Consider the following 26,224-nt stretch of genomic DNA (forward strand, 5'->3'; position numbering starts at 1 on the left):
ACCTGTGATTTAATTGCTTAAAGACAACAAACTTCTGCCAAAAAAGTGAAGTTTTTCCTTGTTTGGGGGTTCTTTCCACCTTTGGGAGCTCGTTTAAATTGGATTGAAGCACTCACTACTTTACAGTCACTTCTAGAGCCAGCCATTGTTGATATTTTGGATTTTTTTGTATAAAAACTTGCAGTGGGGGAGGAGCTATATGATGGAAGATTTTCTAAACTAAGATGGCATTATCATATTTAAAAGTATTCAGTTCAGGCGTTTGTGTTTTTTTAATATCCGACAGTGATGGTTTTCTGTTTTTTTCCATATATAAGGCGCACTGGATTTTAAGGCGCACTGTCTATTTTGGAGAAAACATAACTTTTAAGCGCGCCTTATAGTCGTGAAAATACGGTAAAACCAAGAAATCCGAGAACTGCAGACAGAAAAACATCCGTTTTAGACTCTAATCTGCAATTTTTAGTATTGGAACATGGTGGTGTGGTGTAGTAGTAGTTGTCATGTGACCCCAAAAAATCCCGCCTACTAAAATACTAAACAAGAAGTAGCTAAATAAAAGCAACTTGTGTTGAATGCCTGACGGGAATAAGTGTTTTCTTCTTGTCTACTTTAGTAGCTGTGTAGTCTTTTTTCCCTACTTTAATTTTTTTGGTTTATTTTCAGTTGGGAGTGTCTTTATTTTTGCATAATGCTGATCTTGCTGTAATTTAAGCCTGCAATAATACAACGGATTCCATGTGCCACTGCACCCACTGTGCACAGTTTGCTTTTTGTGGGAAACAGTAGCTATAATTAAATACGTTTTTTTTTCTTTTTGCATATAAGTTTGAGTTCCTAGACCTGCCACCAGGAATGTCCCGAGCCACAAGATCAGCCTCTCGGTCTCCGAGCCACTCCAGATCCCGTTCCCGATCCCGTTCTAGATCCAGATCCACTTCAAAATCTCGAAGGAGTAACTCACGATCCAGAAGACATCGTTACAGGTAAAGGTTAGCAATTAGCATGACTTGTGTCCATAATAATTACCGTATTTTCACGACTATATGGCGCACCGCATTATAAGGCGCACCCTCAATGAATGACATTTTTTTCATATATAAGGCGCACTGTATTATAAGGCGCACAGTCTATTTTGGAGAAAATTTAAGACTTTTAAGTGCGCCTTATAGTGGTGAAAATACAGTAATTGCTATTGACTTCCAGGTATGAAGCACTCACTACTTCACAGTCACCTCTAGAGCCAGCCATTGTTGATGTTTTGGATTTTTTGTATCAAATCTTGCAGTGGGGGAGGAGCTATATGATGGAAGATTTTGTAAACTAAGATGCCTGATCTGCATATTTAACAGTATTGTTTCACTTCTGGCGTTTGTGTTTTTTTAATATCCGACAGTGGCGGTTTTTCCTCTTTGGTTTTCTGTTTTTTTTCCATATATAAGGCGCACTGTATTATAAGGCGCACTGTCTATTTTGGAGAAAATTTAAGACTTTTAAGTGCGCCTTATAGTGGTGAAAATACGGTAAGTTTCCACTCAAGGACGATACGATTCTAAAAAGGATTTTCTGTAATCAGATATCTTTTAATAATCTGGGCCATGTTAGTATAACGGCAAACATAGAGTCAAAGTTAATTTTGCGTAGAGCCCTCCTCCACTCGCTTGTCCCATTTGAAAGTGAGTTGGAGTGAAAGTGTACTTCATTTCCATTGAAGTTTTCCGAGCAGCTCAGTCATTTTGCTGCCTTTCGATTCGCTCGCTATTCCAATGAAAAAGAAGACGCGGTGAGTTATTTTAATACCTTTTGGCAGTCCGCCATCTTTTTTCCACATCTTGTCTTTTGGCGTTTCGTGTATTTATTGTTAAAAGAATGGAGTTCAGTCGTAGAATGTTTCCATAGTTGGAAGCGCTAAGACTATAATGCTATGCCTTTTAAAAGTCTGAAATATAAGTTGTTAATGTCTAACCCATATGTGGAACATCCATAAGACTAAATGTGCTATAAATCTATAGAATCGTGGCCATAAACTATAGACTTGTGTATCTTTTAGGTTGAGTCTAGACTGGTTTGCAAATGAGGAACGCTAAAGCCCCCTGGTGGACTATTGTGGTTCTTCTAGTTGCTTCTATGATAGTTCAATTCTTTACAAACAAAAATATTAAATTGGAAAAAGTCCTTGATGAACAACAATAAGTTTTCTTTCTAAATAATCTGCAAAGTACAGTGTTCCCTCGGTTATCGCGGTTAATGGGGACCGGGACCACCCACATTAAGGGAATTTCCGCGAAGTAGGTATTCCCCTTCAAAAATGCTTAATTTGAATTTAATTCCAATTTTTTTTTAATATTTTTTTTATTTATTATTATTTTTTTAAATTTGTTTTTAAATTTTTTTTAATTTTTTTTTAAAAAAAATTTTACCCCACTGTAACAGTACACCATATAGAATACGGGTAGAGAGAGTGAAATTCATGTTATAACAAAAAAAAAAACTAAAATATGTTATTTCAATGTAATATTTGTATTATTTTTTACCAAAAAAATCCGCCAAGCTCTGAGTCCACGAAGTAGCGAGGGAACACTGTATTTCAGTTGTAATACACTTTCTCTCTACTAGTTCTAGGTCTCGATCCCGATCCCGGTCCAGATCGAGATCTCAATCCCCGCACTACAACCGTGACAAGAGATACCAGAACCACCGTGAATTCCGTGGTTACCACCGCGGCTTCCGTACGCCTTACAACTTCCGAGGTAGAGGGCGTGGCTACTTCTCACGTGGCCGATTCCAACGTGGTGGCGGCAACGGTGGTGGTAGAGGCTACCATAACAATAACAACAACAACGGCAATTGCCGTAACAACTGGAAAAATTACAAGCAAAACCCACAGAAGCAACAAAAGCAGCAAATTCAAAACCAATCCCAAGGGCGACCATATAACCAAAAACCCTCCCGAAGCACTTCTCCGCCCGGCAACTCCCGCCAAAATGACCAATCCCCATCTCCCTTATCGAGACAACCCCAATATTCTAATGGCACTTCGCCAAAAACTGGTCATCAGAGACCTGACAATGTGAAAGAGGACCCCCTGGTCTCAAAAGAGGTCCAGATACAAGGGGTAGAACGGGAGAAAACTGAATTAGGAGACACCCAAAATGGGCTAAACATGGGGGACACTGATGGAGGCTGGCAAATTTTGACAGAATACAACAGTAGTCCAAAGAAAACTAGTCCAGAAAGTCTTGCTGTCAATATTCAAGACTTAGACCAGCCTGGTTCCTCAACCCCAAAGCTGAATGACGCCAGTAATGGCGCTCCCTCTTGGCAGCCAGTGTGTACTGCACCTAATGATACAAAAAAGTCTTCCCAAGAAGCTTTGAATGAAATGCTTTCCAGTCTTGACATCTTCAAAAGTGAAGAATACTCCAATGGCGATAAAACAGCTCTTTCCATCGCTTTTAGAAAGTAAGAAACTTTCAATTTTCTTTCCCGAAAATGTCTTTCCACGTGGTTTTATAGCTGAAACTCGATGTTTTTGTCTTTGTGTTTATTCCTCTTTGTTTAGGTTCTTAAAGGAGCAGAGTCAAAAGTCCAAAACGACTTGGGAAAATAGCCCAGAGTCAAAAACTATCGCCGAAAACCGAGTCGATACAAATGGTCCTTCACCTATTGGTCTTACTGAACCGCCTTTAAAGCGTTACAAAGAAGACCCGAATGGCAAAGTGGCTTTAAACCATTTATGGAAGGATTTGTCGTCCCCGTCTGATGAGACGGAGGACAAGATGCCTCTGAAGGCAAGAAACAAAGACGGGCAAAATGGCGATATCAACAACTCAAATGTAAACGTTGTTTACTCGGCGAGAGAGCCGTTTAAAGAGTGTTTTGACCGATGGAAAATAATGGCGTCCTTGCAGGAAGGTGGTGGAAAAACTGATCCTCTGAGAGATGAGCTATACATGGCTAATAAATTAGCTTCGGTCACTAAGCGAGACACGGAGGTGACGTTTGACGATCTTGGTTTCAGACCTAGAAAAATGTCCGAGTCTCCTTTAACGGCGTCTCCCACGGGAATGTTGAGGTGGAACTCTGACAGGGACATGTCCACAAAGGGAGAGGACATCCCGATTTTGCCTCTGAGAAAACCCGACACCAAGATTAACGTCAGGATGGATTTCCTCGGAGACGGTTTGATGGGGTGAGCTATTATTTTTCCTGCTGGCAGATTTTGATTTAAACGTTTGCTGATGTCCACAATCTACCGTTTTTTTTAGCAATTCTGAGATTTTAGCTCAAGAGAGACAGTTGTCTCAAGACCTGGTGCAGTCCTCAAAGAGGGACCAGGAGTTCCGGTCCATCTTTCAACATGTTCAGGTGGCCCCTGTGCAGAGGACTCCCACCGAGCTGTTTGCTCAGCACATTGTAGCCATTCTGCACCACATTAGAGGTGAGTTTAAACAGATTTAAGTCTAATCCTAGGCATGTAAAGACACTTGGACGCAAAAACTAGTCATGTAAAGACACTTGGGTGCAAAGACTAGTCATGTAAAGACACTTGGATGCAGAGACTAGTCATGAAAACACTCTTAGACGCAAAAACTATCCATATACAGCCCCTTGTAAAAAGTATTCAGTTCTTAACCATAAAATCTCACATGTAGACCGGCCATCTTTAGCCAAGAACCCATGTATACAGACACTTAAGATGTAAAACCTAATCGTATACAGAAACTTAGACGCAAAAACTAGTTATGTACAGACACTAGGACGCAAAAACTAGTGATGTAAAGATACTTGGACGCAAAAACTAGTCATGTAGACACATGAACCCAAGAACTAGTCATGGAAAGATACTTAGATGCAAAAACTAGTTATGTACGGACACATGAACCCAAGAACTAGTCATGGAAAGATACTTAGATGCAAAAACTAGTTATGTACGGACACTTGGACGCAAAAACTAGTCATGAACAGACACTTGAACGCAAGAACTGGTCATGTGCACACACTTAGACACGAAAACTACTCAGTTCTTAACCTTAAAATGCCATTGTAAGCCAAGAACACCATGTATACAGACACTTAGATGTAAAACCCAATCGTACACAGAAATTTAGACGCAAAAACTAGTCACGTACAGACACTTGAACGCAAAAAATAGTCATGTAAAGACACTTTTACGCAAAAACTAGTCATGTACGGACACTTGAACACAAAAACTAGTCATGTAAAGACACTTGTACGTAAAAACTAGTCATATACAGAGAGTTAAATGCAAAAACTTGTCAAGTATAGAAGCTTAGACGCAAAAACTAGTCATGTAAAGACACTTGGACCCGAAAACTACTTGTATAAAAACACTTGGAAGGCAAAATCTACTCAGTTCTTAATCTTAAAATCTCGTATGTAGACCAGCCATCTTAAGCCAAGAACCCCATGCATACTGGCACTTAAGATGTAAAACCCAATCGTACAAAGAAACTTAGACGCAACAAATTACTCAGTTCTTAACCTTAAAATGTAGACCAGCCATTGTTAACCAAGATCCCTAAGTATACAGACACATAGACGTAAAACCTAATCGTATACAGAAACTTTAACGCAAAAACTAGTCATGGTAAGACACTTGGATGCAAAAAACAATTTGTATACAGACACTTGGACCCAAAACCTACTCAGTTCTTAACCTTAAAATCTCACATGTATACCGGCCACCTTAAGCCAAGGACCCCAATCACACAGAAACCTAGACGCAAGGTATACTTTTACATGAGACTGACCAGAAGTCAATATAATATTAGTCATTTCACTCCTAAAAAAATAAATAAAATGACACCCCAGCATTCCGCATTTTGCAGGATTAAAAATCCTCCTAACACATCCATTCCCTCTTCACACAGCTCAGCACTTTTCTCCAATCCGACTGACACTTAACGAGAGATTCACCTTGTACCAAAGACAAGCCGCCGAAGAGAGCAAGAAGCTACGAAAAAGCCCAGAGATTCACAGGTAGAACCGCCCTTAACCAGCGGAACCGTCAACCTTCACCCTAACATTTATTTGTTTTCCCTTTTGGGCGTATTTCAGTTCCTCATTCGTCAATATCCTAACCGACATGGTCTTCGGTGCGGCTCACTAATTCCAGTGCGCACGAAATTGATGTATTTCTTATATCTTCCCTTACAGGAGAATTGATGTATCACCAAGTGCTTTTAAGAAACACCCTCAATTGTTTGAGGCACTGAAAAACTCAGAGGATGGCACTCAAAAGGTGACTGAAAATTTCGCACTATGACGTATAAACGTGGGGCAGACAAAAACAAAAAGTGAGCAAAGCCAAAGAGAAAGAGAGATGTCTTTTAGAGTGCTGGCCCTCCCACGAATGAATGAACAAGTGTGCCATGTTGACTTTGTGTTGTGACTCGGTTGTTGTGTTGGCATAAGCCTGACATGAGGCAAATGAGTAACATAAAAGTCAAACGAAACGTGGATGGCGCTGTTCCCGAGCTGTACGAGGGACTAATTGCTTTTGTAAGTATCAAAACAAGCGCAAGTTGTTGCAAATCTGCTTCAAAGTATATTCAGGAATAAACCTAATGTCATTAAATAAGCCCAAAGTATAATATATACACGGCAGCACGCTCGTAACATAACAAACAAATTTAAATGAACTTGGATTATGATGCACACACACTAAAAAATACATTTAATCTAACTTTACACTAAATTTAATTCTAATTTTGTTTGAAATTTTGATACTTTGATACTCCTGGATTGGCTCTATTAGCTCCGCCTCCACCCTGACTTTCAAACTCAACCTATCGAAGGTTGTTTGCTTTTGTCTTCTGATAGGTTAATTAATAATTACCCTTCTTTGTAATTATCAATAACTGCAGGCAGACATCTTATTCAATTATTGACATTTAATTAAATAGATTGGATCACAGATAAGAACCTTAAGGGAGGATGTCTTCAAAAGTACCCTTCAAAATATTCCCAAAATAATGCACACAAATGTCCTCACAATAGTAAAACACAAAAATGAGTAGTAGTATATACCCCTCTCGTATTAGCAAACAAGCTCCGCCTTTTTTACTGACTAAAAGGGTAAAAAAAACACTGTGAAAATGCAACAATCAAAATCTGTCTCGTATCACAAGATAAATATTTGCTCAAAATGTTACTCATATCTCAAGATGAATATTTGCTCAAAATTGTACTCTTATCTCAAGATAAATATTTGCTCAAAATTGTACTCGTATCTCAAGATAAATATTTGCTCAAAATTGTACTCGTTTCTCAAGACAAATATTTGCTCAAAGTGTTACTCATATCTCAAGGTAAAAATTTGCTCAAAATTGTACTCGTATCTCAAATTCCTCATATGTCGGGGCACTTGTATGTCAAGGTACTACTGTAGTTCAATTTCTTCCCACAGGCAGTGAAGGCATCGTTTGTTTTTTTAAGAGATTCTCGCAAAGAATTGAATGAAGACGATGTAAACAATTCAAATTAGCTAAGCTAAACTTGCTCCAATTCCCACAGACACTTTAGAGTTTATCTTGAGACCTTCTTGGCATTTTTTTTGTCAAAACATCTGCATGCTAATCAAAAGTCTGTCCACGATCTTGTGTTCTGTCTTTCATTGCTCAGGACAACATGGAGAAACCAAAGAGCGACACTTTGGACCTGCGTTTGGATATCGAACGCCGCAAGAAATATTCCAGCCTTGAAAGAGATTTGGACCAAGACAAGGTTGACGATTCCCCAGACCCAAATCGAGAGAGATCTCAGGAAAATGTCTCCATAAAGTCAAAGTATGTCCAACAACTTTTCTCAAAACATGATAGAAGATGGCTGCAATCCGCAATTTCCATCTGTAGGACCGGTGAGATGAAGACATCTCGCTCCAGGTCGTCTTCCTCATCATCGTCTTCCACAAAGTCCAACATGGACGATGTTGCCAAACCCGAAGTAAAAAATGAAGGTTTTAAAAGAGCACAGCTGTCGCCGATTGAAACCTCCGTTGAGAAAGAAACGCCATGGAGAGGATTTGTAAGCTTCTTTGTTTTCCACTCTGATAACCGATTACGGGATACTTTAACCCCGCCCACCAGTTTCTATTTTTTCTTCCCTATCTCTCGTTTCCCTTTAAATGAGTTGACTTATCTAAACCGAGGTATTTAAAGTGGTCTGATAAGTAGCCTCAACCTGCTTCAACCCCCCTAAAAATATTTAAAAACGTATTTTCTCGCATATTAGTCGCCTCCACGTATAAGCCGTACCCTTAAAATGGTCTAAAAAATGTTGAATTTTACAATTTATGGCCACAATTTCCTCTACATGCATGGTTTTAAATGTCACTCTGAACGGAAAACTTTAAGAAAAAACGTACGTGGTACTTTTGAAGTACTTTATGTATCGAAAGAACAGTATTCTGGATTACATATTGTTGCCTGCACGTAAACAAATTCAAAAAGGAAGTCAAGTGAGCAGTACAACCAGGAAATGTGTCCATAACGGGCTAGTTTTTAACTTAAATTAGTCTCTGGGTGCAATAACTGCATGGGATACACATTGCGCTAATATTTAAATAAGACCTTCAATCAGTCTTATAAACTATTTGGTTGACATAGTAAGATTTTCACGTTTTACCCAAGATACTTTTTTTTAATTGAATTTCATTCATAGACATAAAAATAAATTTAGTTTAGCATTTTATCGGATTATCAATTTTGACATAAATGACCGTATCGGCCACATTGTGGCGTTTTTGTCTTTGTAACCTTTCAGTTTTGTGCATGTCAAGTCTAATTACCGTATTTTCACGACTATAAGGCGCACTTAAGTCTTAAATTTTCTCCAAAATAGACAGTGCGCCTTATATATGGAAAAAACTGAAAACCAAAAACAAAAAACCACCACTGTCGGATATTAAAAAAAAGACAAACGCCTGAACTGAATACTCAATACTGTTAAATATGCAGATGCCACCTTAGTTTACAACATCTTCCATCATATAGCTCCCCCCCCACTGCAAGATTTTATACAAAAAAATCCAAAAGATCAACAATGGTTGGCTCTAGAGGTGACTATGTAGTGAGTGAATGCTTCATACCTGGAAGTCAATAGCAATTACCGTATTTTCACCACTATAAGGCGCACTTAAAAGTCTCACATTTTCTCTAAAATAGACAGTGCGCCTTATAATACAGTGCGCCATATATATGGAAAAAATGTCATTCATTGAATGTGTGCCTTATAATGCGGTGCGCCTTATTTTATTTTTTAGTAAGAAAATACTGTAAGTTGGAGTACAATCAAGTTTGCGAGCAAAACACTCCTCTAAATACTCCGCTGTGATTCTAAAAAACGGACTATGTTTTCATTTCCCATCCCCTTTTTAGGCACCTCTATAAGGGAATTAAAACGCCAAGACAATGGATAAACAAAAATTCAATAGTTCACACTCACTTCTCTCCCCCAAATTGTGAACTGCTATTTAGTTTCAACTAAATAAGCAACAGAATCGATTCAAAAAACCAAAAAACACAAACTTGAGTGGCTACATTTCTCTTGTAGCAAGTACAATTTCGTGGAAGGGGTTGGAAGAGTGTCCAGAAAGACGGCAATCCAGACAAGGGAGTACTACTACCAACCAAAAACCAAGACTGGGACCAGGAAAGTCCTCGAAAAAGCAGAACATACTACTTGGTAAGAGCTTTCCTTCTAATGTTTATGTCCATTTTTAAACTCCTGAAATTCCGGAGTCGTTGAAAGCTCTGGTTTTGTCAAAAAAATGAACATATTTATGGTTTTTGCAATCGTTTTACCTAGCATGACGACAGAGATGGACAGGCGGAAGACGGCAAGTTGTCGGACAACCGTGGAGGACAAGGAATCGGCGGAATTCCACGCTGTCGAGCAAGATTTATCGTACGCAAAAGCACCGAAAATTGGGCTCAAGATAAGTTCCTGGTCAATGGAGAGAAGGGCGACAAGTTGGAGAACCAGATGGAACTAAACCAGAAAGACAGAAATATTTAAAGAACATCTGGAAAGATCATCTGTGGGATCCGACTTAAGTTTTTTTTTTGACGGATTTAGATTCCAGAGTTTGGCGTTGGATAAAACTTTGTACGAAAATGTTACTGGATAGTCATTACACAGTGGATGTCTGTTCTGTTTTGAATAAGTTCTCTTGCCATTGGTTTGCTTTACAGAGTGACTATTGAAACTTTTAAAGAAAGTAATACAAAAAACAACAACAACAATCACAATTGTGCCCTGAATATTTATCATTATTACACGTTTCATGTTTTTTTTAGATACAGCTGTATCGCATTGGTACTGTTGATCTGAAAAAGGGACCAAACTACAGGTTACCGTATTTTCTCGCATATAAGCCCCCTTCACGTATAAGCCGCACCCTTAAAATCGTTGATTTTTTACAATTTCTCGCGTATAAGCCGCCCCTGATTCCCAATTTTCAACTTAATATTCATGGTTTTATTAGGGAGTACAAATGTAACAATTCAAAAATGAAGTCATGTAACCAGTACAACCAGGAAGTGTGTCTGTAGAGGTCTAGTTTGTCATCCCTAAGTAGTATAGCGGCACCCCGAGCTAGCGCAAGTAAGTGATTTTTTTCATGTTTTATGCAACACGTTTTTTTTCTTGAATTTCATTCATATACATCAAAAAAATAATTTTCTAGAGCGTTTTATCTGTTTATATTTCCTCTATTTTGAAATAAATTAAAGTATAGGCCACATTGCGTTATGACATTTTGTCTAATTTATGCGCATATAAGCCGCACCCTCGATTCAGTCATTTTTTAGCGACAAATACGGCTTATATGCGAGAAAATACGGTAATTAATTTAAATGTCTTGTCATCTAGAAGATTTACACTGACTTAGTATGACGTACTCTAATTGGTTTGAGGTGTTTATGCTCCATAAAATCTTATTTTTGCGTTTATTTTTCAAGCCAAAACAATACATCGTCTAATACTCAACATTTTAAAACTAGAAACCAATAGGAACATTAAACATTTTGTTGGTCGACATATCTTAAAAACAAATACTTTGTTTACATCTCTTTGTGTATACAAGAAAGTTTTAGTGTCTGCAGTATACACAGGATGTATACCTGAGCGATATTTATACAAAGTGTTGAAAATATTACAAAAAGTTGCAGTGACTAGTCAATTTAAGCAATGTGCCAAAATGAAATAATGAAATAGTACCTGGTGTGCCTGTTTGTGATACTCTGGTGCGCAGTGGCGCTAAAATAATCGCTGTTTCACGGGTGTTTACTGTGTTTTTGAAGATTATTTTATTAAATGGAGCAGTGATGACTATTGAATTTGACTCAGTCTTTCTTAATTACGACAGTTCAATGCATATTTTAACCACGTCAACTGACATTTTTGGACTAATGACTCATTAGAAGACAGACGGAAAGACGCAAATGGAAACCTAACGATGGATGTTGATTTGTGACAATTAATCTCTATTTTTACCACAAAATTTTAAATTGGCCTTCATTTGTTCACCATGTATCAATTCGGTAACGGTTCTTGTTATCTGAAATTTGTGTTTTAACTTCGTGTTGACTGATACTTTTGAAGAGTTTAAATTAAAAAGACAATCCACATCCACCGCTAAATGACCATAACAGCCAAGACAAACAGACTCAAATACAGTATCTTCCCAAGAGCCGTCACCATACTCAACTCGAATACTACACCTATGAGGACCTAATCAATACACACTACTAACCACTTTAGTCACTTTGTACCTACTTCTTTATGCAATCAATTATTCAATGTTGACTACTACTTATGTACATACTACATATTTCATGATTACTTCTTATTTTTTATCTCTTTGTTCGTTTGTTGTTATCATTTGTGCAATTCCCTACTTATTTATGTTGTGGCTACTTATATCGACTACTTAATTATTAATTACTTATTGATCATTTGTCTGTTTGTTGTTATTGGTGCACTTTACTACTCATTTAGGTTGTCACTACTTATGTTGACTATTTGATTATTTATTACTTAATCATCGATTATTAATCCATTTGTTTGTTGGTCTATATTATTAGTGCACTTACCTCCTTATTTATGTTGTGGCTACTTATATTGACTACTTAATTATTAATGATGTATTACTTATTGATAATTCATTCATTCAATTTGTGTGTTTTTGTTATTTGTGTACTTCCCAACTTATTTATGTTGTGACTACTTATTATTTATTACTTATTCACCAATTATGTATATGTTTATTTGTTTTTCTATGCTATTTGTGCACTTACCTCCTTAGTAATGTCCTGGCTACATATAATGATAACCTAATTATGAATTATTTATGACTTATTGATCATTTATTTCACTTTATGGTGAAAGCTCCAACTCTCATTCTACTTGTATCCTGACAATAACAGCATTTAATTTAATTCAATGGCCGGCTATCTCATGTCAATGCTCCAAAGTTACGTAAAGAAGGTAGTAAACAACCTATGAGGAAACCTGGCTAAGCTACGCCATTATAAACCTGCCTCACCTGTTTTTCTTCAGGCTGAATTCTCCCTCCCTCCGTCCCTCTTTCTTTCCTTCTCTTGTTCACGTCACCCTCCCTCCTTCCTTCCCTCCTCCTTGCTGTCGACTTGTACTTGTACATACATACGCCCGAGGAAGCATTTCCGCTAACGATAAGAAGAAAGGTCGCAAGCGAGAGCGACGCGGGGCTTGGAAGGTTCCGTGAACAAGACATATTGAGGAAGACAAAGTTGAATACAATGGGTGAGTGTTCTATATTGATTTGACTTTTAAGTCGCAATGTGACATGGCTGACATGTGGAGTTTAAAACTGACACTGTATATAACGATATCATTACATGAGGACTTCAAACAGCACCAAAAACAATGTATTATTCAAGTATATGATAAATTCTTCTACCCATTCTCACAAATCAGATCCCTTTTGAGTGATTTAAGTTTTCAAGGGACACTTTTTGAAAGGTTTATTCCAGCAATAACAAATGATATGTTCTAAAAATAGCAGTTATTGTTGGAAGTTTATTTTGTGAAAAACATTTTTTTTTTTTACATTTTGGTCTTGTTATTAATTCTGATTTTGATTCTCTGGCCTTTTATTGATAATTTGCATCAACTGTTTAATATCTAAGTACTGTTTAATATCTAAGTACTATTTAACATCTAAGTACTGTTTAATATCTATGTACTGTTTAACATCTAAGTACTGTTTAATATCTAAGTACTGTTTAATACCCAAGTACTGTTTAATACCTAAGTACTGTTTAATACCCAAGTACTGTTTAATACCTAAGTACTGTTTAATAACTGAGTACTGTTCAATATCTAAGTACTGTTTAATATCTAAGCAGTTCAATATCTAAGTACTGTTTAATATCTAAGTACTGTTTAATATCTAAGTACTGTTTAATATCCAAGTATTGTATAATAACCAAGTACTGTTTAATATCCAAGTACAGTTTAACATCCAAGTAATGTTTATATTCAAGTACCGTTTAATATCAAGTACTGCTTCTTTTCAAAGTACTGTTTAATATCTAAGTACTGTTTAATATCTAAGTACTGTTTAATGTCTAAGTACTGTTTAATATCTAAGTACTGTTTAATGTCTAAGTACTGTTTAATATCTAAGTACTGTTTAATGTCTAAGTACTGTTTAATATCTAAGTACTGTTTAATATCCAAGAACGCCAGGCGGTTTAAAAAGAACAAAAGTTAATCATTTTAATGACTTGAGAAACAAAGACAAACAAATCTCATTCATGTCCTTATTAATTATTTTGCCACAGAGGTTCTGGTGCTGCTAGATTTTGAGGGCACCATGGGCGACGAGATCACGGTTCGGACCGGTGACGTGGTGAAAAATGTCACCAAAGCCAGCGAGGATGGCTGGTTGGAGGGAGAAGTACGAGGGAAGCGAGGGATCTTCCCGGCTAACTTTGTCAAGGTTTGTTTTCTAGCTAAAATCAATGCGGTCATCACATTATTTACGATAATTTGGTCATTATTTTTAGGAGGTGCCTGTTTTTTTGATGGGTGACCACGAGAGGGTACCAAGAAGCATTCGGACAAGTATGTATGGCATCTACAATATACCCCAAAGTAAAACTAACGAACAAATTTGGTTTGAAATGTTTTTGGTTTGAAAAGATTTTGGTTGGAAATGTTTTTGGTTGGAAATGTTTTTGGTTTGAAACGTTTTTGGTTTGAAAAGTTTTTGGTTTGAAAAGTTTTTGGTTTGAAAAGTTTTTGGTTTGAAAAGTTTTTGGTTTGAAAAGTTTTTGGTTTGAAAAGTTTTTGGTTGGAAAAGTTTTTGGTTGGAAAAGTTTTTGGTTTGAAAACTTTTTGGTTTGAAAGGTTTTTGGTTTGAAATGTTTTTGGTTTGAAATGTTTTTGGTTTGAAATGTTTTTGGTTTGAAATGTTTTTGGTTTGAAAAGTTTAGGTTTGAAATGCTTTTGGTTTAAAACGTTTTTGGTTCGAAACGTTTTTGGTTTGAAATGTTTTTTGGTTTAAAATGTTTTTGGTTTAAAATGTTTTTGGTTTAAAATGTTTTTGGTTTGAAATGTTTTTGGTTTAAAATATTTTTGGTTTATCCAGCAAAAAGGAAGAAAGTACGAACCTGTGAAGTGGTATTTCCCTACCAGCCAATAAACGAAGACGAACTATCGTTGTTTATCGGAGAGAAAGTGGAAATCATCAGCGAGGTGAGCGATAGCCACTTAGCATCCACCACTAAACTCCTAAATAAATAATTAAATAAATATATAAATCAGTGTAGCGTACACAACAGGTTTGCTCATGTGAGAGTTTCCGTTTCACATTTCCAGTCTAGCGTAAACATTGTGGATTGTTATCTGTTTTGCGGGTTACATTTTAGGTAGTTAATGAACCACGATGCATTTTATTTAGTTTGTGTTTTTTATTTCAATTTGACAGATCGAAGATGGATGGTGGATGGGCATGAAAAATGGCAGAGTTGGGGCGTTTCCGGCTAACTTTGTCCGAGAAATTTTCGTGGTCCCGAAAGGTGCGTATACCATATTTTCTAACTAAAAAAATTATGAATGAATCAATTGTATGGCTTATATGCGCATAAGACTTGTTATAATGTTTTTTACTAGTCGATGTTGACAAAGTATCATTTACTATTTGTTGGTTATTTCCTGTTTTGCAGTAGTAAGAAAACAACTATTACTGGATGAATTAATTTCTTATGATATTGACTCTAATACTATGTTTTTGATTCAAAAAGTATCTCAGAAATACCGCATGTGTGATGATTTTTCTTAACATTTTCCCTTCAAAGTAACACATTTGTACTCCCTATTAAAACTATGAATATGCAGGTAAAAATTATGAATCAGGGGGCGGCTTATATGCGAGAAATTGTAAAATTCAACGATTTTAAGGAATTTAAAAAAGACAATGTGGCTTTTACTGTCATTTATTTCAAAATAGAGAAAAGATAAACAGATAAAACGCTCAACAAAATGTATCTTGATGTTTATGAATGAAATTCAAGAAGAGAAAAAAATGTATCTCGCATAAAACGTGAAAAAGTCACTTACTTGCCTTCCACTTCCCGCTCAAGGGGGGCTTATATGCGAGAAATTGTTAAATTCAATGATTTTAAGGCAATTTTAAGAGTGCAGCTTTACGCAGGGCGGCTTATATGCGAGTAAATATAATAAAATTTGAGGGAATTGCGGTATTCATGGTTATTTTACCCATTTTTTTTCTTCTTTTAAGATGGTAAACACAACGACAGCAAGACCAGACCAAAGCTAAGCGACGCCGTCTTCAAAATAGACGTAAAGCAACACAAAAAGTATTGCCTGAGACAGCTAAATTGGTCTTTAAATCATGTTTTTATCCATTTTCCAGAAAAATCATAGAACAACTGTACGCAGCAAAGCAAAAAATGGTAAGTTCCACTAAAATTCTCACTATTTTCATACTACTTCCAGATTTCCACAAAGAATAAACCATACACACGCTCTAAAATGGGTCTAATTTTAGCCTAGCAACTCGTCAACAAATGATAACCGGTAAGAAAAATGAACTCGTCAATAGATGACAAGCGAAAATTCCAGTAATGGCTTTGTTGTGGGTGAAGTCAGTTGGCTACAATGTGAATAATTGGCTGACGTCTGTTTGTTTTGTTCGTTATGACTAACTTTAGTGGAATAGGGATTTCCCAATGCTAAATTAGCGTTATGGTTATGATAATCTAGTTTGAGTTTCAACACAGTCTGGGAGTTTTTTTTTTTCTTCGGATGATTAGCTAATAAATTCCAGTTTAAACCATCGTGTCGGCCATCTTTCTACAGTGGTGGAGTGTTGTCAAGTTATGTTTGACTACAAGGCGAAAGCAGAAGACGAGCTGGAACTCAAAATGGGGGATGTTGTAGTCCTACTAAGAAAGGTTGGTGTTGTATTTTTACGAATATTCTTTTTGCTTAACAGTACCTTGTTTTTTATTGTTTAATGCTACTTGTCATTATGGTCAAAATCAGGTAAAACCAGTTCTACTGCTCTCAAAAAAATGTTTTTTTAAATCACAAGCCAAGATACAATACACAAGTCATATGAATGTTTTGATAAGGATTATTATGATGAATTGTGAGATTATTCAGATTTGGAAGATTATTTTGACAAATGCCTACAATGGTTTCGGCCATTTTTACATTTTCACTTTCAATTGTAATGTTTACGTTATGTTTAGTCTTATTTTTTTATGATAAATGCTACTGTTATCTAAATTTGAAGGAAACTGAAGATGAAGGCTGGTGGGAAGGCGAAATTGACGGACGCCGTGGGTTTTTTCCTGATAATTTCGTCATGGTGATACCGCCAAAGGACAGTCTAAAGGTGAGTACATTACGGCTAAAAATGACATACAATTGATACTTTTTATGGTACAATAATAGTTAAATGCCCACCTAGTGACAGTGGAATATAAAAGTAGATATTAGCTTTCTGAAATATGTCCCTAGAGGTAACCTTTGCAGATTTTTTTATGTATTGGTAATGCAACTACATGTTACATAATGTGATAAGTTTATTTGGCAGTAGGCATGGTATGCAGGGTCTTTGTTTAATTAAAAAAGGGTAATATTAATCATTTTTAATTAAATAAATGCTTTGGAACGTTTTGGTTTCAAATTAAATACAAGTGAATATTTGTTTTTTTTGTAGTATTTCCCTAGTAGTAGTTATTTTTCCTTAATCGTTACAGCTATATCTTTATGGTAAAAATATTTTTCTAAGAATTGGGGTTGAAAAAAAAACAATTAATTTTTTTAATAGATAAGAAAAAAATAATAAATTACAGCAAAAGGCCTGACATTTTACAAATACTATTTTAGCCAATCAAATGCACTAAAGTCTCACAGTGTGTATATGTGCGGGTATAACTGACATCACAAAATGGCCACACCCATAAATTGACATATTTTTGTGTTTAACACTCATTAGTATTCTTAAATACTTTGATCAACCATTATTGTCATGAACATCATGTCCTATACTTTCCCTTGAATAGTATTAATTCCTTGTTACTTATCCAGAAAAGTTATTCTGCCCGGATACTGAGTTTTTCCTCTATTTTGGGAACTACAACGCCCTAAAAAGTCCATCACTGGAAGCTATGTGAAAATGTCCAGGAATAAAATACATGAGTGTCCTGAATACACAAAGGACTACAGTGTGTTATGGGATAATTTGAGTTTTTTTTCCCCCTCTAAGTCTGTGCACTTTTTTTTTTAGGCTGGGGACAAGAGCTTGCCGCCTGCACGCAACATCAACAAGGAAGTCTCAGGTGTGTTTTGGAATGTTGACGCGTTTAAACACGGCGGTGCTTGGAAACTTTTAAACTCTGTGAGTTAGCTTTAGCTTGGATTGAGTCGTGAGGGCTTCTTGTTCTGTTTACAATTATTTCCCGTTTTTTAAAGTCATTGGAGTAATGCTTTTTTGTGGTTACAAAGTTTAGATAGGAATATATATAGTGTATTTTCTCATATATTGAAATAAATTACAAAAATAACATTAAAATTGCCTTAGAATGGTTGAATTTTAGAATTTCTCGCGTATAAGCCGCACCCTTAAAATTGCCTTAAAATGGTTGAATTTTAAAATTTCTCGCATATAAGCCGTACCCTTAAAATTGCATTAAAATGGTTGAATTTTACAATTTCTCACGTATAAGCCGCCCCTTGATTCCCAATTATTATCTCCATATTCATGGTTTTAATAGGGAGTACAAATGTGTTACTTTGAAGGTAAAATCTTAAGAAAAATTATCGGACATGGTTTTTCTGAGAGTTGAAGCTTCTCAGGCTTATTTTTGAGTAACTGCATGATATATATTTGTTATTTTTGGATTGTTTATCATTTTATACATTGGAACTGACGTTTGGGAGGGTGTGGTTGGTAGCTAGTTTCTTCAGAAAGGAACATTTTGACTGATTTAGCAAACAATAACAAATGTTTTCAGGTGTCAGGGTGATTACGGTTCAGATTTATAGGCTTAAAACAGGATAGAGTAAGTATTTGGTCTATGAGTCAAGAAGACATGGTTGAAAATGACCGTTTTTTGGTTGATGAGGTCTGCGCAAAGTCTGCTAAAATATACATTTAAGTGTAAAGTAAAGTACTTTTTTAACATGGGGTGTGTTAGAAAAATTCAAGGACTTGTGTCACAAAGACAAGAACTTGATTTGGTTCTCACCTGTTAAGGTTAGTAGTCACAAGATAAGGTCAGAAGTATTGTGGTTTATGGATTTTAGGGGGCGGATTTGATGGCATTGTTATTTTTTTTCCCTGAGGAAGTACCCCAAAAGTGGTGGTAGTGAGCAATAGCTCATGTGACAGTGTTTGGGAGTCTTGCAAGGAAACTAGAGGGTGGAGGGAGAGAGAGGCAGGACTTCTGGATTTAGAGGACCTTTCTACAAGTGGCATATCTGAGTGAGGTTTTACACTTGAGGAAATGCTGTGAATGCTCAAGGTGGACTTTCTGTGTCGTCGCTACGTTGGTTGTCGACTCTGCCATGTAAGTTTAAATCTGGTCAGCCTGGCTATGTTTTGTAAAACTGGATTCTAACTGGATGAGAGAAGGTGCGTTTCAATAATTGTCCCGGAGATGGTGCTATGACTCGAGGGAGTTGGGATTGCGGTGTGATTGGTTACAGCTGAGACCTGGTAGTAGTACTCCTTTGTGGCTTATTTATGTATTTGTTTAATCGAGAGTCGTGTTGACGTAAGGTTGATTTTTGAAACTTTATTAATGCACTTGTTCTTAACTTTATCTGAAACAAAAATAACATCGATTTGAAAAAAATCTAATGACGTTCTTTAAATTATTGTAATAAAACAATCATATTTCTATTGTTCTTGCTATTTTTCATCCAAAATGTCTTTTTTTAAACCTCTTTTTTGTTTTACAGATTTTTTTATCATTAAATGAAAATGGTTGTTTGATTTTTGGGGTAACGTTTAATGTTTGCGTCTCCAAAAGATAAAGGGGTATTTTTTTCAGAACACGGAAACTATTTGTTATTAAACGGTTCAGTTTGTTTAGTCCTTTTTCCAATAACAAAAAAAATGTAATTGATAGCTTTAACATGCGAGTACATCAAAATTCCTTCTAGCTACTTTTAATTGATTTTTTTCCATTTATCGTCAAACTAATGATTAAAAAAAACCACGAACATGAATGAAAATATATTTTTTAATATGCATTTTCCAGTGAAAAAAGACTCCCCAACCATGGATAAAGTTGTCCCACCAAAGCCAAAAGGTAAGCCGAAAAATGTGTCAAAAAATAAACCGGATATAACATTTTTTTTAACCTGGTCTCACCACAGAAGAAAAACCTGAACTAAAAGACCTTCGAAGCAATCCTCCGACCAAAGTCAAGCTTCCGAGCATCAACAAAGTCAACCCGATTCAACTTAAAGACAAAAGCAACAAGTCTCCATCCAAGTAAGACATACCAAAAGATCTCCAATGATTGTCCGACTTCCTGAAAAAACGAAAGGTCGCAAGGGAAAATATAAGAAACGCTGGTCTCGCTTGGCACCAAAAAGCAACAAAATGGAGCTTTTGGTTGCCACGGCGTCCTTGGAAAAGAAGAATGCCAGGATGCCCGACCTTTAGCAGCAAACAACGGAAAGTTTAGGATGAGTCAGGCGGTCCCCTCGGCGCGAGACTAGCCTACTTCCTGTTTCCTGCGTGAGTCTGTGTCTAGGCCCAGAAAACCAAAACAAACTTGTCTTGAAAATTCAATGGAGGAATAATATTTAACCACCAGTTATATTAACTGGTCTTTTAGTCACCGGTCAAATGGTGGCAGAGAGTTCACTGTTGAAACCAGCTCTCGAAATTATATTCATGAGAGTTTAATATCTAATAGAGAGAGAGAGTTTAATATCTAAGTACTGTTTAACATCTAAGAACTGTTTAACATCTAAGTACTGTTTAACATCTAAGTACTGTTTAATATCGAAGTACTGTTTAATATCTAAGTACTGTTTAATATCTAAGTACTGTTTAATATCTAGGTACTGTTTAATATCTAAGTACTGTTTCATATTGAAGTACTGTTTAATATCGAAGTACTGTTTAACCGACGTACTGTTTAACATCCAAGTACTGTTTAACATCCAAGTATTGTTTAATATCTAAGTACTGTATAATATCTAAGTACTGTTTAATATCTAAGTACTGTTTAATATATAAGCACTGTTTAACATCCAAGTACTGTTTAATATCTAAGTACTGTTTAATATCTAAGTACTGTTTAATATTGAAGTACTGATTAAAACAGTAGATATTTAGATATTAAAATCTCATGAATATGATTTTGAGAGCTGATTTCAACAGTACCTAAATATTAAACTCTCTCATGAATATAATTTTGAGAGCTGGTTTCAACAGTATTTGACCGAAAGACCGTCCACCAAACGCACAGTCACGATATTTACTCATTAGCTTCCATTGATAACAACATACATCCAATCCAGTCAAAACGGACTGGACGGCTATTTGTGAGCGAGTCAATGTCCAAAATTATTCACGAAAACTTTTGGCAAAGAAACATTTTTCCCCCTCAGAACCAACGGAGACGCGTCCCCAAACTCGCCGAAATCCCCCGGGGTGAAAAACGGCGACCATTTTGATGGCGTGGAAGTGGACAACGACAAGCTAAAGCACCCCACCGCCAACCGAGCTAAGCCTCCACAGAGAAGACCCCCAACGGGTGTTGTTATCGGAGGACAGGTATTTAAAAAGCCATAATTCTCAAAAGCCACAATCATAAATATGATTGTACATTATATAATTCCAACAAGTCCTAAATTGTCAAATTCCTGACAGACTCCAAGTGAGCCAGAACCACAGTCGCCTAAAATCCAAACTGACAAACTCCCCATCTTACAAAAGGTGAGCTATCGATTTCCACAAGTCAAAATTGCGCTATTTTACAAATTATCTAACCTTAATTTTTCACTTGTAATCAGAGTCCAGAAAATCTTAAACCGCCACCCACAAAGCTCGACCAGCGACCCAAGACCCCGCCTCCGGTGCGACCGGCGCCGATCCGGTTAGCGTCAACAGAAGCGGTAAACAAGACCCCGAAAAACGAGGTGACATTGCAGAGCCTCCAAGCGGAAATCAAAGAATTACAGACGGGTTTGAAGCTTCTGCGGACGCGATATGAGTAAGTCAGAAACCAAAATAACCTCCAACTTATACGTTTTTCCCATATGTCATATGTTTTTTTGATCATTTCAAAACGTGTACGCCGTATAACAACTTTTGTACGAGGAAAAACTAAATTCGCGGGCCACTTTAACGTCGACTTGATTTCACGTGGGCCGGACTATTTTAGATAGAATATTTGTTTTTTTTTTTATTTTTATAAATGGATTAAAAAAACTGGATTAAAATCCCTGAATTCAGTTTTTCAATGGATCTAAAATAATGTTCATTTGAGCTTTTTTTTAAAATATATTTTTAGATTTTACAATTTTTTTTGATCTAAAAAAAAAATGGATAAAAAAATTACAATTATTGGGTTGGTTTGCGGGCCGCTTTAACGTCAACTTGATTTCACGTGGGCCAGACCATTTTAGATATAATATTTAGATTTTTTATTTTTTATAAATGGATTAAAAGAACTGGATTAAAATCCCTGAATATTCAGTTTTTATAGATCTAAAACGATGTTTATTCAAGCTTTTTTAAAATATATTTTCAGATTTTACAAAATTATATTTGAACCAAAAACACAAAAAATGATTAAAAAAATAGCAATAATCTATTTTAAAAGGAGGAAAATCAGGAAATTAAATATACATCTATAATCTTTATTTTAATGACCCTAAAACAGAAAGTCGGCACTCATTTACTTTCCCGGACCGCACAAAATGATGCGGCGGGCCAGATTTGGCCCCCGGGCCGCCACTTTGACAACTTAACAAAATGTCAATTTTCTGTCCATCAGAAAGGACATCAAGGAAGTGAAAGACGAACTACAGGATGAACGCAACAAACGAATGACGCTGGAGGTCAGTCAAATTTCTCAATTTGAAAACCTAACTATACTATTAGCCAGTAAAATGTATACATATTTTTCCCCCACTTCAGGAAGAAGTAGACATATTGAAACTGAAACAATAATCTCAAAACACAGTGGACCACCGACCTGACAACCTGCCTAACAACTGCAAACAAGCTCACAACAAGCAAGAATTACGGAAACGTGCTTAAGGATTACTTTACATTTACTTTGCTGGGCTTACTATTATTTCTAATATTTTTTTTGTCTCAAATAAGTTAAAAAAAATAGATTTTGCACTGTCTTAAACGTTTTGGATCATCGCATCTAGAGCGGGTCACATTGACCCAAAAACATTTTTTGTAAGGCGCAAAAATGCAATAGAAGGGGAAGTATTTGTATATGGAAAATATATGTAATGGGCTTTATTTTTATATATATATATAAATATATGTGTAACATTTATTCTTATATGATATGGTTTGTGATGCAGTTATAGAAGGAGTCAATGTATTTTTTGCATGATTTTTAATAGTTTTGTTATGCTGGTCAGGAATGATATGCTCCTAATGTCCGCGTGGGGGCGCCATTTAGCTATTAAAAATCACCTTTTCTATGACTGCTATATTTGTGAAAGTGGACTCACAATATTCACTTACCGTTAACTTGGCCAATCATGTCACAAAAACTTATGTTACGCTACTGGTATGAGCTAGCATAAATCTAGCTTACCTTTTCTCACTCACCTTAGTTTTGATGGTTTTAAAGATGGGATTTTTGTTGGGTTTTTTCCTTAGCTGATTGTTTATAAATGAATCGTCCAAGTAGGCAAATTTTCTGTCCATCAAAAGAATAAAAGACCTGAAAAAAAATGTTAGAAAGTCAGGTTTTTTGAACGCGGGAGGAAATCGGAGTACCCGGAGAAAACCCACATAAGAGAAAACCTGCCTGGGATCGAACCATCGACTTCAGAAAAGTCAGGCCGTTCGTTACGCGAACAATTCGGACGCCAAGTATTTCACATATCTTACAAATTAATTAAATAATAACAAAAAAATTATAATAATCGACAAAATCTGCGGGTAATAATTTCATCCACTTGGGAGCACTATCCTCAAGACTTACAATAGTAGTATTTTTTAAATAGTTTAAACTGTGAAAGTGAAAGAGCACACTTTACATCAGAAACATAAAAAAATATCCAATTTTCAAAATTATATTTTAAATGTGATTTATCATTTGTTTTAATTAAGTTATGTATGTTTTAAGAGAGAATATATATATGAGAGAAACATGAGAAGGAAAGAGCCACAGTTTAGACAAAATATGATAAGTAGCGAAAAACCCACATTTATTTTGGCCGGGAGCCGCATGCGGCTCGAGAGCAAAGTGTTCCAAATGTGGCTTTATCGGGCTCTGTTTATTGAATAAATTATTTGAAATTGGCTTAGTCTTTTAAAAAAGTACTCAAAATATTTACTAGCTATAAAGAATAATGAACATTGTGTAGAATTTTCCATTCTTTGGCTCTCATTGCCAGCTTGTAATTCCACATGGAATGTATTTCTGGCATAAAATTCTCAATGTAATGATTACATTGGGCATGTTTTTCCTAAAATTGGCAATATTAGATGTTTCGTCGCCCAAAATTTTAGGGTTTGAGCACATCTGGCTTCCATCTGGAAGCGGTCCCATCCTTAAAACTGCCATGGGAATGTTCTATTTTTAAAACAGAAGCATGTTTTCTCTGGGGCTCTGCGGGATGTTGACCAAAAGGGTCACACAATAAATTTAACCAATGGTTTCCAGATATGAAAATGAAGTCTTTGTTTCACTCCCTAAACTGAACATTAGTTGCCTTGTAAGGAGGGATGGCAAGAAAATTGCTGGGGAGCTGATGAAGGGTAAAAAATAGAAATAATGATACAGGGCGAGTAACAAACAAAGGGTAGTTTGTCAAAGAAGTACATCATGTGTTTTTGTATGTCACTGGGGGGACATGGCAGACACAAAATGGCCACCACGGAGCCACTAGTATTGTTTAACTTGTATTGATACAATGGGGAGATGTTATTGTTTGAAATGCTTAAATCTACCACAACAATTGCAAATTTGGTGGCTTGGCTAGGACGGGAATAGCAAATCCACGTTTGTATTGCGTTTAGTTATGCAGTTTTTGAAATTAAATCCATATTTGAAATGCATTTTGTAGAAAACGATAGCCCGAGTACTAGCTAGAGCTAAAAGACGTCGAAGTAGAACTTTAGCAAAAGTGCGTTGTTACAATATAACATTTAAAAGTGTTTAGGCTAACCTGTGAAATTGTAAATCCACTCCTGTGAATTTATATATAGTTAAACATTGGGAAAACGTAGCAGGGTTGTTGTTGATGTGGTCGCCATTAATGAAAAGGAAAAAAAAACGCTACCTTACCACAGCTGTCACCTAATCAGTTTTGATTAGTATTCGGAAACGTATAACTTTGACCAAAACCAAGTATCTTGAGTGTTTTTGTCACCATACAATTTTAACGGTAAAATTAAGCCAAATAGTTCTGATTTATCAAATATAGTACGTATTTTGTATGTATCTAAAATCTGACTTACAGACTACTGACATAAACGGCCAGTTCAATGTGACCTTCACCCTGATTGGTCAGTGGCACAGCAATGCTGGCTTGCTATTGGCTGTCAAGATTTCAAATTCGCTGCGTTCAAATCCACCGTAAAAAGTTAAAATAATGAAAACATTTTCAAAATAGTTCCCACAAATTGTATCAATAAGCATTTGTATTTTTAAAAAGGCACACATTACAATGACAACATTTAAGGCAGTCACTTGATTCTGGCAACATTGTTTCTATTTTTCTCTACCCAAAATGCACCACCATCTGTTGTGATTTTACCTTAGCACTTTAATTTCCTTTTCATTTTAACTTTAATTTAAGAGTAACATTACCCGGCTCGCGCCGATTACGTGATGTGTTTATCTTCAAACAATGTGATTTCCTTTATGGGCTCTCTCACGGGTGTTCACCATCAACTCTATTAGCACATTAACTGCATATCGACTACACACAAAGTTTAATCTATTCGAATTAGATCGTAATTTCATCTTTCAATAGCTAAAAAGTGCAACAGTTAATGTGATTCTTGCTACCGCTAAATGTATGTAGGTATGCAATATGATCGTGTACAATTTATGCTGTACAGTCCTTCATTTAAATGCCTCGTCTGGCGCAACCTCAACCATAACAGTCATTTGTCCTCCTCTATGGAGTTGCACATGAATGCAACACACTCCTACCTGTTTACTTATTGGGCAAAAACGTCACTGGGCAATCGTCGCATTCAAATGACGTCAAAAGTAGTGCATTTTAGGTTCATCTTGAAATATCGGTAATCTCACTATTAATGGGCCGTTTTTCCTTTTTATTTAACCAGATAGAACTGGTTAAAATCAATATTTCTTTCACAATGTTGACTAGAATGTTCAAACAGCATACTATACATCTTTTTGGAATGTGGAAGGAAACCGTAGCACCCGGAGAAAATCCACACATGCCCACGCTGCTATAAAGTGTGCATTTTATGTTGTTAAAC

At 36.2% G+C, this 26,224-nt stretch overlaps 2 protein-coding genes and 1 long non-coding RNA gene across 6 annotated transcripts in view; 2 read left to right on the forward strand and 1 right to left on the reverse strand.

Moving 5' to 3' along the window:
* LOC144199646 (uncharacterized) overlaps positions 1 to 26,221 on the reverse strand; it is a 43,962-nt gene extending 17,741 nt beyond the window's left edge. Inside the window, exons 1-2 of the long non-coding RNA XR_013326954.1 lie at positions 24,937 to 26,221; positions 23,369 to 23,483 (exon numbers count right to left, since the gene is read on the reverse strand). This is a non-coding gene — a long non-coding RNA (uncharacterized LOC144199646). The remainder of the gene's footprint in view (positions 1 to 23,368; positions 23,484 to 24,936) is intronic.
* On the forward strand, positions 834 to 11,363 carry thrap3a (thyroid hormone receptor associated protein 3a). 4 transcript variants are annotated; one of them, XM_077720787.1, is made up of 10 exons: positions 834 to 986; positions 2,617 to 3,462; positions 3,563 to 4,192; positions 4,269 to 4,441; positions 5,895 to 6,003; positions 6,181 to 6,265; positions 7,648 to 7,811; positions 7,878 to 8,049; positions 9,577 to 9,708; positions 9,832 to 11,363. In XM_077720787.1, exons 1-10 carry the CDS (start codon positions 856 to 858, stop codon positions 10,039 to 10,041), a joined length of 2,652 nt encoding a protein of 883 aa, XP_077576913.1. In that variant the 5' UTR covers positions 834 to 855; the 3' UTR covers positions 10,042 to 11,363. The 4 variants fall into 4 exon arrangements, with proteins under 4 accessions (XP_077576913.1, XP_077576912.1, XP_077576915.1 ...); XM_077720786.1 differs by having other exon boundaries at positions 7,648 to 8,049; XM_077720788.1 differs by lacking the exon at positions 834 to 986 and adding an exon at positions 1,687 to 1,783 and having other exon boundaries at positions 7,648 to 8,049.
* sh3d21 (SH3 domain containing 21) lies at positions 12,675 to 23,272 on the forward strand. The gene is made up of 17 exons (XM_077720444.1): positions 12,675 to 12,810; positions 13,854 to 14,011; positions 14,079 to 14,136; positions 14,663 to 14,769; positions 15,002 to 15,092; positions 15,815 to 15,876; positions 15,950 to 15,989; positions 16,396 to 16,490; positions 16,835 to 16,936; positions 17,834 to 17,885; positions 19,812 to 19,862; positions 19,930 to 20,047; positions 21,178 to 21,343; positions 21,440 to 21,505; positions 21,583 to 21,782; positions 22,569 to 22,632; positions 22,712 to 23,272. Exons 1-17 carry the CDS (start codon positions 12,807 to 12,809, stop codon positions 22,742 to 22,744), a joined length of 1,467 nt encoding a protein of 488 aa, XP_077576570.1. The 5' UTR covers positions 12,675 to 12,806; the 3' UTR covers positions 22,745 to 23,272.
* Positions 26,222 to 26,224: the final 3 nt, after the last annotated feature.

This window comes from Stigmatopora nigra, chromosome 7, assembly GCF_051989575.1.
Source record: "Stigmatopora nigra isolate UIUO_SnigA chromosome 7, RoL_Snig_1.1, whole genome shotgun sequence".
Lineage (NCBI taxonomy): Eukaryota > Metazoa > Chordata > Actinopteri > Syngnathiformes > Syngnathidae > Stigmatopora > Stigmatopora nigra.